Raw genomic sequence first — 14,324 nt, 5'->3', positions numbered from 1 at the left:
CCCTGCTGTACCCAGAACACAGAGAGATCAGAGACCGGGAACCCCACCTGTACATAGGGGAACCAGGACAGTGTGCGATGGGATGCAGGGGGACGCAGAGGTCATGAAACCCGCCACCCACCAACTGTTTGTGGGAAAAATCCCTCACAATGTGGAGAAGGCTGAGCTCACAGAGTTCTTTGAGCAATTTGGTAGAGTCCTGGAACTTATTATTATCAAGAATGATTCGCTCCCTAACTTTGGCTTTGTGATGTTTGATGACTTGGAACCTGTGCAGCAGATCCTCAGTAATAGGCCCATAAAGTTCCGTGGTAACTGTCGTCTCAACGTGGAGGAGATGAAACCTAAATCAGCAACGAAGGGAGTTCCACGGAGCCCACCAACCTATGCACAGAAACCCAGCGTAGGCTCGAGACAGGATGCGGAGCCATCGGTGGAGGCTGAGGATGCGATGAAGCCTGAAGCCGTGGAGCTGAAAACGGAGCCCCAACCAGAGACACACATAGCTGAGCGGAAGCCCACAGAGACACCATGTTTAGAGCCCGGGGTTCCGGCAGAGAAATTTGAGTCTGTGGCGTTTGCCACCCCTGAACCTCTTGGAGAGGCCAAGGAAGAGGCAGGGTTTCCTGTCGTGGAGCAGAAATGGCCATCAGTCCCAAGGCTCAAGAAGATCTTTGAACAGGAGAAAATAATGGGATTTCCACTGGGTACATCAATCCAAGCGCAGAAACGTATTGGCTCCAGACAGGGTCAGGGACAGGAGGAGGAGGACAGCCATAAAAGCCCTGAACCATCAGCGGAGGCTGAGAAAGTGGAGCCTGCTGTCATCAAGCTCAAATCTCCGTCCGTCCCCAAGATCAAGATGTTCTTTGAACAGTTTGGCCAGGAGGTTCACAGAGAGAGGAAAGATAAATGTCCTCCCAGGACTGTCCCTCTCCAGTGATGCAAGGTATACATACATACACAGAGTACATACATACATCTCCTAGGACTGGGACAGTCCTGGGGATGTATGTATATCCTGCATCACCAGACAGTCCATTCCGTTGATGCCAGGTATACTTGTTGGATATACCTGTATAGAAGGGCTGTGGAGAATGGAAGGCACCAGAGGAGAGAAAACATGGATTGACAGAAGACAAAAAGAATGGAAAATGCAATAAGAATGCAAATGGATGACAAGAACAGTGCAGGAGAACACTACGAAAAGACTCAACGGTGAAATTGCTCAGGTCAAAGAGAGCTGTGGAGAATGGAAGGAGCAGGAGATAAAGTTGGAGTGAGAGAAGACAAAATAATGCAAAGTGCAAAAATAATGCAAATTGAGGACAAGAACGGTGCAGAACACTACAAACATTTGACTAAACAACAACGACTAAGAGAATAGAAGGAGCCGGAGGAGAGAGAAAAGATGAAGTGACAGAAGACAAAAAGAATGACAATGAATGCAAACCCCAACAAATCTTATCAGCATCTTATCCACAGTGCAAATTAACACAGGAATGACCCTATAGCAGCAAATCAATGGTCCAGGTGTTACTTTTTAACCACAGCTTAACAAGACAAGACAACAGTATTGAAAATGAGTTTAAAAATATTTGTCCCAACTGTAACAGCTGCACAGCGAGAAACATGAGTCTGTCACAAAGCCGGTTGGTAAAGTTAAGATGATCACTTTTGCCATGAAAGGATTCAAGAGGTGAGGACATTTTCTCTGTTCATGGTCACCAAACAGAACTTTTCCACTACGACAGACATGATGGGACGTGACTTCACAGCTATCATGTCTGACTTCCAAGACCTTTGGAAGTTTTTATTTATTTTTATTTCCCCCTCATTGAAGTCCATTAATGTCTACCTGGAATATTTTCTTACATTTTTATTTATTAGCAAAATAACGGTTCAATATGTTTATTGTGTTGTCAAATCAACACCTTGATAACTGAAGAAACTGTTATTTCTTTCTTAATCTTGAATTTGAAGACAACATTTTACTGTCATCAGTATTTTGTGTGTGTGTGTGTGTGTGTGTGTGTGTGTGTGTGTGTGTGTGTGTGTGTGTGTGTGTGTGTGTGTGTGTGTGTGTGTGTGTGTGTGTCTAATCTGGCAAACCGCCGGACCAATCAGCACCAAATTTATTTTTTCCCCCCATATGCTTTATATTGTTTTATTGAATAGAAGTGGATGGTGGTCGGATTGTGCTGAAGCCCTTCCTAAATATGAAATCATATATCATAGATACATTACAGATGACTGGAATCATAGACGGCTACATGAGTCCTGAGATCCATATGCCATTGTTCGATTTTTTTTTGGGACAAAGTGGTAGCAAAAATGGTGTTTTGAAGAAAATGCTAAATCGCCTTAAATCGAAGATTTACATGGTCATACAGTGGTAACTTGTGTCAAGAGTTAAAAGTCACAAAATAAAGTGGACCACTATGAGGCCGATTTGACAAATTTGGGGATTAAGTGTCTTCCTTGGCCTACTGGCAGCATGTACGAAAAGTCTGACACAGATCTGTCCAGCGGTTCGTAAGATTACCATAATGGCCTTGGCGGAGGTAAATGCAACACCCCAGAGCTATTCGTTTTTGTAGGCCACACACTGTATCCATAATATGCAGAGTACTACCGATTGAGGACCATTCTCTCAAACACAACATCCGATAGCTCAAACAATGATACAAACTCACCAAACCCTATAAACTAGGAAAGCAGTGATTCTTAACGTTTTTCATTTCAAGGACCCCAGTTCGATATGCAGTAGGCCACTCCGTTCCAACTCCAAAACGTTCGCCGTGCTTAAAGGAGGAGTTCACCCAAAAAATGACTTATTTTCTATCAATTGCACACCATATGAAGCCTTGAATCCATGTATTATTTTTAGTTTTTGTCGCGTTCCTAAGCTAATAATTTGATTCCCGTCTCCTACCGGCTAATGTATCCGGTAGGAGACACAAAGTAGATTATTTGTGTCTCCTACCGGAAATACACACGGTCATCAAATTATTGTTTTAGGAATGAAAAAAATATAAAAAATAATCCATGAATAAGTCATTTTTTGGGTGAACTCCTGTCGGCTGTTGTATTCTTTTGTACTTTTTGAGATATTTAACTTTTAATTGTGAGAAAGATCCCATCAGTTTGAAATGGAAAATGTTACGTAGAGTGGAGCCAGATGGAATCATGAAACATGATACATTTTCACTAAGCCCAGCCCACAATTTGTACTGATATATTTACTGATATATTTACATCAAAATGTTAACACGGGTCCGCTGATCATCACAATATAATTTTGCAAGCTGAGGCATTTATACTTTTCAAGTTGTGATAATCTATGTTCTTCTACATGCTGCGGCACTAATTAACTGCACCACCACTTTTCCAAGTGTAAAATTCACTTATATTACCAATGCGATTATGTATTTATGCTGTAGGTAGTGTAGCTCTTCATTGTATTATTTATTGCTGTACTGTCTGCCTGTATGTATTTTGTTGCAATGTTGTTTGTCTCAGACCAAGGACCACAATGGAAATAAGTCGCACAACTTTCTTGTGTTTGTATCCATGACGTTTCTCCGTCATGATGTAACATGTGTTTTTCCTGTATAACGTCTAATAAAATAAAATAAAATCAATTAGGTAATTTTGTTAAAGGCATAGTACTGTACACTCAAAATGCATTTCCCATTAAATGTTTTACCATAGCAACTCCTGTTTTACCTTGGCCATGATATATATGGTATACACAGTATAACTGTAACACCAGTGGTAGCTTTATGGGTGCTATCATGCATTTTATTTAATAGCAAATTCGATGTCAATATATGAAAAAATACTACTGAATCTCCCCCCCAAAGAAATTATACAAAAGGCTTTTCAATTGGTTCCGGTAAGGCATGCTTAAAGGGCAAGACCACTTTGTTAGAGGTTTGGATTGTGTAGTTACCTTGCCATTATGTAACTCCAAAGGTGGACAAGAAATCAAAAATAATTGCTCCATTGATTAGAAATTGATAATTCAAAATATGCCCCTCATTGACTTACATTGTACGCTGAAACAGCTCTCAAAGTCACTCTTTTAGCACGTAAATGGACGGAAACAAAGTTGATTCAGACAATATAGAACATCACCAAACCCAGTAGGCCTACTATTTTTTAATTTTTAATAAAAATGCTAGCTTCCTTTTGATTTTGCTATATTTATTTAGAAGAAAACCCGGACTGGATCCGCGGATCCGGATCTTCAAATAGTAAAATCAACAGGAAGTTGAATTTTTTATTAAAAAAACAAACAGTACTGGGTTTGGTGATGTTCTCTATATTCTCTGAATCAGCTTCGTTTGCGTTAGTTTATGTGCTAAAAGAGTGACTTTGAGAGCTGTTTCACCGTACAATGTAAGTCAATGAGGAGCATATTTTGAATGATCAATTTCTAATCAATGGAGCAATTATTTTTGATTTGTTGTTGTTTCAAGATGGCTGCCAGGAGCTTAAAATGGCTATATATCTCCAATACTATTCAACCTAGGTTGATGTTTTTGTGTCTAACACTAGGTGTTAGGGCACATGCAAGGAATGGGTTGAATCAGTTAATTATTTATTGCCAAATCCAAGATGGCGTTCATTACAAGGTGATGTTCCATTTTATTAAATAATGTAAAAACAACAAACTAACCTTTTTTGTATTGAAAATGTTAACTATAACTGTAACATAGAATTAATTTGTAATCTTATTTGCTAAAGGTCAGGTCAAGGTCTCACACTATCTCATCCAAGCAGACAGCATATATGGTCACTGGTTGACATGGGATCAATGACATTGTACAGTATTCACCAGACCATTGACATGCAGCTGTTTGTTGTAACCTAGCAGGTATGCTGGAACCAGCCGGTTCAGCTCAATAATGTAATTGTGCATATTAAACAGTCATTCCTCAGCTGCATTACAAAACTGATGCAAGGTTCAGCATTGGAAATGCATGTGGTTGCAGCGTATGGGGGCTGATAGGCAACTTAAGTGATAAGTCTTGACTTATACTGGGTGACGTGATGCTCCGCCAATCCGTGAAGCCGACAGGTTTGGGTTGGCCAATCCGTGAAGCCGATGTATACAATTTCCTGAACACACAGATAATTTCTGCCTCTTTCTCAGACCTGTGGGCCGACAGATACAGATATTTGTGATTTTTTGTTTCTTTCCATTCGACTCTGCACACTGCAGGGTTATACGAGACACACACGCCAAGTTTGAGACCGAGCGGTCAGACTGTCAGACGCTCTCCGAGTTATGTCAAGGACAGATTTTGAGTGACACAGATTCCGTGAATTATAATATATATATATATATTATTTTTATTTAGAGTAGCCAATTATTTTTACACCCTTTTCCTCCCCAATTTAGTCGTTATGCCAATTGATTCCTCCCCACACACAATTCTGTGTTGTCACTGCTGTCTATCCTGCTACTGACTCACCTGCCATTGAGGAGCCCCCACCAGGAGGACGTAGAGCCTACGTTCTACTCCTCCTGCCCAACACTCACTGCTGACAAGTAGGCTTTACGTGCAATGACCAGTATCACCCTCCCGCCCGGCTTTCCTCCCCCGAACATGGGCCAATTGTGTTTGTATAAACGTGCGACAAAGCCAGATGCACCACGGTGGATTCAAACTCACAACCTCCGTGGTGGTGGGAAGGGACTTTACCACTGCGCCACCCGGGCGCTCTGGTAATCTTTTTATGTTTTTTTGTAAATGAATGCCATGTCATGGACAAGTAGCAAAAATAGTTGATCTACAAGTGGTTAAAGGGCAAGACCACTTTGGTAGAGGTTTGGGTTGTGTAGTTTCCTTGCCATGATGTAACTCCAAAGGTGGGCGAGAAATGAAAAATAATTGCTCCAGTAATTAGAAATTGATCATTCAAAATATGCTCCTCATTGACTTACATTGTACACTGAAACAGCTCTCAAAGTCACTCTTTTAGCCCGTAAACGAACACAAACGAAGCTGATTCAGACAATATAGAACATCACCACACCCAGTAGGCCTACTGTTTATTATTTTAATAAAAATGTCAACTTCCTGATGATTTTACTATTTGAAGATCCGGATCCGCCGATCCAGTCCGGGTTTTCTTTCTAATAAAAATGGCAAAATCAACAGTAAGTTAACATTTTTATCAAAAAAACAGACAGTACTGGGTTTGATGATGTTCTATATTGTCTGAATCAACTTTGTTTACGTTCGTTTACATGCTAAAAGAGCGACTTTGAGAGCTGTTTTACTGTACAATGTAAGTCAATGGGGAGCATATTTTGAATGATCAATTTCTAATCAATGGAGCAATTATTTTGTATTTCTTGTCCACCTTTGGAGTTACATCATGGCGAGGTAACTACATAACCCAGACCTCTACCAAAGTGGTCTTGCCCTTTAAGTGTGTTATTGAATCAATGAAAATAATTAACAAGAGCTTGTGACTAATAATAACTACTATCGGATTCATTGGAACACAGGTTCCTTTTCTACATCTGCTAAAAGGTAAAGACTTCCAGTGCATTGCAAGTTGAATGCTAGACATTTAAAATGTTTTCATTTATAGGCCAATGTTATATAAAGTACAGTCAATATGTACAACTAGCAACTTCCTCCAATCGTATGATGTCATTACTGTGCAGTTCAAACTGATCCATTCTGCTACCCTGTCAGTCACCTTTTCAGAACTTTTCTCATTTTAATTTCCATATAATTATATATACATAAAAAAGAAAGTGAGATTGTTGTCTAGATATTCTGTAGTACGTAAATCTGAAGTTATCTGTTGCCCAACCCTTCAATGTTAGATTTGTATTTATTTATTATTATATATTTGCCGTTTCTTTTTATAAGCCATTTTGCAATAGAGGTCACAGCCATAAACTAGGACTATTTGGGGGTCCTTGGCATGGAAACGTTTGGGAACCCCTGAGACAGTGTTTGCACACTCCACCATTCTGTCTACATGTTTGCTTTGGCTGAAAACACCAAAACTAACATGTTCTGAAACGCACTGCCACACAGCTCAAATGAAAGACCAGGAGCCAAGCAGCTCAGCTGCATTGCACACCTCTAGGTCGCAGATATTAGTGTTTTAACTCCTTCTGATCACTTGCTCAGTCAGTGTTACCTACTGAGCAGGCTGCACACTGTCTGAAGTTTTTAATTACCGCATTTCCTCTAATAGTGGACTGTATTAAATTAAAAGCCAGGTCTCTAATAATGTCTAATGGCACTGTTGACACAAACAAATAAAAAACAGTCTCTAATACAGGCATATGTAAACAAACAAAAAAACTAAAGTTGGTTTGACTGTGAGGACAACTGTGGCTCAACTGAAGAAAACATCTGCAGGGAGATTCGAAGCAGCATCAAATATGACATCTGATGGCGCAAAGAACTTGTCAATAATTTCGTTGGCCAGTCTACAGACGTCCTCATTTTCATGACTCTGCAGCTGTTCCATCTTCTCCAAACCGCCACACTCCTCGATGAGATGTGTGACGGTTTCAACCTGGTCATCAGCCTTCCAGAGGATGGTGGAGAGGCCGTCCAGGACCACGTGCAGCACCTGGGAGTCCTTCAGCGTCAGCAGGTTGCAGAACGGAGGGATCACGTTCTTCTCGATCAGATGTGCCACCTGGTCTTTCCTCCCGCTTATTGACAGGTTGCTGATAGCCCACGCTGCTTCCTTCTGAGTAGGAAAGTCTCCCTTGTCGAGCAGATGGATAATCATGGGCACAAGCTTGGCATCGATGACCGCCTGCACCTGCTGCCGGTTGCCTGCCGTGATGTTAGAGAGGAACCAGACTGCTTCCTTGTTGATGTTCCCCTTGGGGTGTGCGAGGAGAGAGGGGAAGTGGCTGAGAGCGTTGCAGTCAAGGACGACCTGGGTCTGTTCATCTGTTCCGGTCACTATGTTCCCCACGGCTCTCTGTGCAGCGGTCTGGACCTTGACCTCCTGGTGACTCAACAGAGGAACAAGGCGAGGTATGATGCCAGAGTCAATGACCATCTGGACATGCTCGTCTCCAGCATCTGCCAGAAAGGACAGAGCCCATACAGTGTCTGCAAGGATGCTGACATCGGTGTGCTGGATCAGGAAACAGAGAGCCGGCAGGATCTCCTGAACAGCCTCCATTGATGGTGAAGGGTCCTTGTGGCGGCAGAGGTTGAGCAGCATCCAGGTGACCTGGCGAAGACACGCGATGGGAATGGAGGGACCAATGAGCAACAGCAGGGGCTTTACGACACCCAAGCTGAACACATAGTCTCTGCACTGGGGGCCGTCGCCGGCGATGTTGCCCAGGGCCCACACAGCCTGCTCACACACATGCTGGTGAGGGGACTGGAGCAGCCTCAACAGCAGCGGCATGGCGTGGGACCGGACCACAGCTTGGGTCTGTTCTGAGGTCCCTGCCGCTATGTTGGTCAGAGCCCAGGCTGCCTCGTGCTGGAGAGAGGGGGAGTCATCTTTCTCAAGGCAGTGAACCAGAATGGGAAGGAAGCCAGCATTGATCAGGTCATCTATGGGAGGGTTATGGGCACCAGACAACAACCTCCTGGCAGCTTGAACAGCACTCAGCTGCACTCCCAGGTGTTCACTGGTAGCATTCTTTACTATTTCTTCAAGAGGAATGTTTTGCGATCTGAAATCTCCATCATCAGCATCCGGGTCGTCATCAGAGATGTCTTCATAGGACACATTCCTCCTCTTGAGTAGGTGTTCCTCTCGTTTGTTCTTGCGGAGTTCCACTGCCACCTCAGTCCTCTGTCTTCTCATAGAGTCCAAATCACGACCCTTGTTCTTGAAATTCTTCAGCCGTGCATCGTTCAGTTTCTCCTTGTCATCCATGTTTGCAATGATGATGTGTTCAATAAATATGTTCAATAAATACCTCTCAACTTAACCTATTTATCCTAGTGCGCTTCCCCTGAATCTAGTATCCCTCTTCTCAGACCCAGACCTTATGGTTCTGCTGGTGTTTCAAGGTTCAAAGTGCTAACACCGCTGGTAGAACTAAGTGCAATATTACAAAATAAGTGGCAGAACTTATATTGTCACGGCAGCACAAACGTCACACCAAGCTTGGCCAAACAGCATGGTGAACAGTGGGCGTCATTTTAAACTGAAATAATAATAAAAACCATAGTAGACAATGGACATAACAGACATAACACAGAAATAAATACTGAGGATTTTACTGCACAGATTGGGGTCAGCAGGGCTCACAAATCTTGTTTGATGGTCCAATAAATCATTTTATTTAGACCATTTTAATTCGGTTTACTTTGGTTGGATGCTTACATTTTAATGAGTCATTAATCAGTAGCGCAGGGGTCTTCAACAGGGGGTTCAAGACCCCTAGGGGGTCCTCAGAGTTACTACAGGGGGGCCGCCCTGTGATGTGTGATAGGAACCTTATTTTACATGAATCACTTGAACCCTAGGATCCCTATTCTGAGGGGAACATTAGCCAAAAATAGCAGATCTACAAGCTAAGTCTACTATCAAAATGGACCCATATTTTTGTATTCTGGCCATGTATGACAATCATGCTGTGATCCACAATTGACTTGAGATCCACCACACTCTTTTCAGTTTTACATTAATCTGTAGGTGATGCTCATCGCACCAACCCACATGCCTGTCCACTCCAGTTGTATGACTGGACAGTCATAGGGTAGACAAATAGGGTGGACGAGACTGCTCAGATTGAATTACCTTTTCAAAAGGGTAATAATTGAAGATATTGATAACCTCTCTTCAACATTTTGATTGGTTTAATTATGCAGTTGGTAGCTTATAGAAAGTGGTTTGAATTCAACTTAATTTGAATTTATTCATTTCATTGTTTAATGTTTTCTCTGGTCATTGGATGTTACAATTGTGACGTCCACTGTCCACCGTCACCGTTTATCCAAAGCGCTTTACATAGATTGTGCATTACATTCACCCATTCATACACACATTCATACACCGATGGCGGAGGCAACCATGCACCAACCTGCTCATCGGGAGCAATTAGGGGTTCAGCGTCTTGCTCAAGGACACTTCGATAGTAACTCTTCTAGGTAGTAGAAGAGTTACTACCTAGAAGTAACTCACAGCTTCCATCCGGCCGCTCTACCGGCCACTCTACCCCTGAGCCACTGCCGCCCCATCGATGGCGTCGTAATGGCTGATTTTACACTTGGTTGCATGCTGAAAATAGCTGATCTACAGCGCGACGCGATGTGAGCTTGTAGATCTGCTATTTTCAGAGCGCAACACCCGAGCGCAACCAAACATAAAATGACATGTCTTTTAGTTCTACTGGATCGTCCCTCCTAATATTTTAGTGTAGTTTTTATTTGTTGACAAAATTGTCAATATATTTAGTCTTAGTGAATGAACTCGTTCTCATGCTATTCAACAAAAATGTGGAATGAAATACACCTTCAGGAGGCTGCAATTTCGAAAATGGCCCCTGTCTAAGTCTTAACCCCCCACCCCCCAACCCCCCCCCCCTGGTTTTTCTCTTCTCTTGTACATAGTCTTGTACATAGTTGTACTCTTGTACATGGTTTTCACTCTTCATACCAGTAACCTGTAAGCTGATTGTATGACGTTCTGTATAGTAGTGTATATATCTGTCTGTCTCTTATATGTCAATGTCATCATGATTTGTGTGCATGGGGATCTCATTTTAAACAAGCTTAGTGCTTTATGAGTCTTCCAGTTTAGTAGACCCTGTATTGTGACTTTGTACTTCCATGTACTGTTGTTCTCATGTCTTACTAAGTAAAGTACATCAATCAATCAATCAATAGTTTTAGTCGTCTTAGCTTCGTTTTTATTTCGTTTTTATTTCGTTTTCGTCAGTGAAAAAAGGTAGTCGACTAACATTTTTTGTCATAGCTTTAGTCGACGAAATCAACACTGATCTGAAGTCCATGTATGGCCAACATCCAGTAGATATGGCAATGCAAAGTGAAATGCTATAAAAAGTTGAAGATGTTTTGGTGTTTTGTTTTCTTTAGTTTTTCAAAATGACTCAAAGAATTCTCTTCTAGGTCATCGACATGAATCAATGCATCTTTACATGTCGTTGATTTCGGGCAGAAACCTCATATCTCCATATTTCAACTTTTTATGTTTTGTTTTATAAATTGATGCCCTACTTCATCATACTAGTGTCACATACAGTGTCACACAAAAATAGCAAAAATAGCCGATCTACAAGCTCACAATGCGCTGCGAGAGCAAGCGCTGAGCTTGTAGATCTGCTATTTTCGCTATTTGTGGTTAAGTGTCTGTGGGTTTTATAAATATTTTACCAATGAAAAGTACTAACAAGAGCTTGAGACTAAATAATTTACATTGGATCTGGATTTGTTGAAAATTACAGTTTTGGAGATTTCCACATGACAGCGATGATATCAGGGTCTATTTATGTCAGCGTTTTCTTTTTCCCACATTCATTATTTACCATTCATGGGCATATTTCTGTTCTGATTCTTGACTATTTAGTGATTCCAGCAACAAGCACATTCTTGTACATTAAAGGGGGGATGTGAGAAATTCCCTGGCAGTCAGTGGTGTGGAGCTGTAATTACAGAATCAGAAATGCCACAGGCTGTGTGTCTGTGGCTGACAAATGCATGATGGCATTATGTTGGAAAGTACATTTACTCAAGTACTGTACTTAAGGACAACTCTGAGGTACTTTTCATTTTTTTTCAATATTTTATAGTTCTACTCCACTACTCTAAGACACATATTGATACGATTTACTTTGTAGATTTCGATTATTATAACAATAACCAATTATACTTTGGCTATGATGACAAGTGTTTTGAGCTTGTAGATTTTTGGACAAATGTTGTAAACTTTTGAAAACAAATTGCGAAATGGGACATTCTGCATAATGAGTTGGCTACATTTACTTTTGGTACTTCAATTATATGTTGCAAGAACTTGTCAATAATTTCGTTGGCCAGTCTACAGACGTCCTCATTTTCATGACTCTGCAGCTGTTCCATCTTCTCCAAACCGCCACACTCCTCGATGAGATGTGTGACGGTTTCAACCTGGTCATCAGCCTTCCAGAGGATGGTGGAGAGGCCGTCCAGGACCACGTGCAGCACCTGGGAGTCCTTCAGCGTCAGCAGGTTGCAGAACGGAGGGATCACGTTCTTCTCGATCAGATGTGCCACCTGGTCTTTCCTCCCGCTTATTGACAGGTTGCTGATAGCCCACGCTGCTTCCTTCTGAGTAGGAAAGTCTCCCTTGTCGAGCAGATGGATAATCATGGGCACAAGCTTGGCATCGATGACCGCCTGCACCTGCTGCCGGTTGCCTGCCGTGATGTTAGAGAGGAACCAGACTGCTTCCTTGTTGATGTTCCCCTTGGGGTGTGCGAGGAGAGAGGGGAAGTGGCTGAGAGCGTTGCAGTCAAGGACGACCTGGGTCTGTTCATCTGTTCCGGTCACTATGTTCCCCACGGCTCTCTGTGCAGCGGTCTGGACCTTGACCTCCTGGTGACTCAACAGAGGAACAAGGCGAGGTATGATGCCAGAGTCAATGACCATCTGGACATGCTCGTCTCCAGCATCTGCCAGAAAGGACAGAGCCCATACAGTGTCTGCAAGGATGCTGACATCGGTGTGCTGGATCAGGAAACAGAGAGCCGGCAGGATCTCCTGAACAGCCTCCATTGATGGTGAAGGGTCCTTGTGGCGGCAGAGGTTGAGCAGCATCCAGGTGACCTGGCGAAGACACGCGATGGGAATGGAGGGACCAATGAGCAACAGCAGGGGCTTTACGACACCCAAGCTGAACACATAGTCTCTGCACTGGGGGCCGTCGCCGGCGATGTTGCCCAGGGCCCACACAGCCTGCTCACACACATGCTGGTGAGGGGACTGGAGCAGCCTCAACAGCAGCGGCATGGCGTGGGACCGGACCACAGCTTGGGTCTGTTCTGAGGTCCCTGCCGCTATGTTGGTCAGAGCCCAGGCTGCCTCGTGCTGGAGAGAGGGGGAGTCATCTTTCTCAAGGCAGTGAACCAGAATGGGAAGGAAGCCAGCATTGATCAGGTCATCTATGGGAGGGTTATGGGCACCAGACAACAACCTCCTGGCAGCTTGAACAGCACTCAGCTGCACTCCCAGGTGTTCACTGGTAGCATTCTTTACTATTTCTTCAAGAGGGATGTTTTGCGATCTGAAATCTCCATCATCAGCATCCGGGTCGTCATCAGAGATGTCTTCATAGGACACATTCCTCCTCTTGAGTAGGTGTTCCTCTCGTTTGTTCTTGCGGAGTTCCACTGCCACCTCAGTCCTCTGTCTTCTCATAGAGTCCAAATCACGACCCTTGTTCTTGAAATTCTTCAGCCGTGCATCGTTCAGTTTCTCCTTGTCATCCATGTTTGCAATGATGACTGTGTTCAATAAATATGTTCAATAAATACCTCTCAACTTAACCTATTTATCCTAGTGCGCTACCCCTGAATCTAGTATCCCTCTTCTCAGACCCAGACCTTATGGTTCTGCTGGTGTTTCAAGGTTCAAAGTGCTAACACCGCTGGTAGAACTAAGTGCAATATTACAAAATAAGTGGCAGAACTTATATTGTCACGGCAGCACAAACGTCACACCAAGCTTGGCCAAACAGCATGGTGAACAGTGGACCATGAGTGGGCGTCATTTTAAACTGAAATAATAATAAAAACCACAGTAGACAATGGACATAACAGACATAACACAGAAATAAATACTGAGGATTTTACTGCACAGATTGGGGTCAGCAGGGCTCTCAAATCTTGTTTGATGGTCCAATAAATCATTTTATTTAGACCATTTTAATTCGGTTTACTTTTATTTTGTCTATATCAAGCAGTATTTCTGACAAATGTTGTACTGTAGTCTACAACTTTGGTTGGATGCTTACATTTTAATGAGTCATTAATCAGTAGCGCAGGGGTCTTCAACAGGGGGTTCGGGACCCCTAGGGGGTCCTCAGAGTTACTACAGGGGGGCCGCCCTGTGATGTGTGATAGGAACCTTATTTTACATGAATCACTTGAACCCTAGGATTCCTATTCTGAGGGGAACATTAGCCAAAAATAGCAGATCTACAAGCTAAGTTTACTATCAAAATGGACCCATATTTTTTTATTCTGTGACCGGCTTTATGTCATGGCCATGTATGACAATCATGCTGTGATTCACAATTGACTTGAGATCCACCACAATCTTTTCAGTTTTACATGAATCTGTAGGTGATGCTCA

The 14,324-nt window shown here is 42.7% G+C and overlaps 2 protein-coding genes across 2 annotated transcripts; both read right to left on the bottom strand.

The window, feature by feature from the left end:
* Positions 1–7,377: 7,377 nt before the first annotated feature.
* On the bottom strand, positions 7,378–8,901 carry LOC308088078 (importin subunit alpha-3-like; the record flags this gene model as incomplete). The annotated part of the gene is made up of 1 exon (XM_080432427.1): positions 7,378–8,901. The coding sequence occupies one exon, from the start codon at positions 8,899–8,901 to the stop codon at positions 7,378–7,380; it is 1,524 nt and encodes a 507-aa protein (XP_080288553.1).
* A 772-nt stretch (positions 8,902–9,673) lies between these two features.
* Positions 9,674–13,460, bottom strand: LOC308088067 (importin subunit alpha-3-like; the record flags this gene model as incomplete). Its single annotated transcript, XM_080432417.1, has 2 exons — positions 9,674–9,715; positions 11,985–13,460. The coding sequence occupies 2 exons, from the start codon at positions 13,458–13,460 to the stop codon at positions 9,674–9,676; spliced, it is 1,518 nt and encodes a 505-aa protein (XP_080288543.1).
* Between the last annotated feature and the right edge of the window lie 864 nt (positions 13,461–14,324).

The sequence above is a fragment of the Gymnoscopelus braueri genome (genome assembly GCF_963280865.1).
Source record: "Gymnoscopelus braueri genome assembly, chromosome: 1".
Classification (NCBI taxonomy): domain Eukaryota; kingdom Metazoa; phylum Chordata; class Actinopteri; order Myctophiformes; family Myctophidae; genus Gymnoscopelus; species Gymnoscopelus braueri.
The sequence above is the reverse complement of the archived record's forward strand: the minus strand, read 5'-3'. Positions and strand labels throughout refer to the sequence as shown.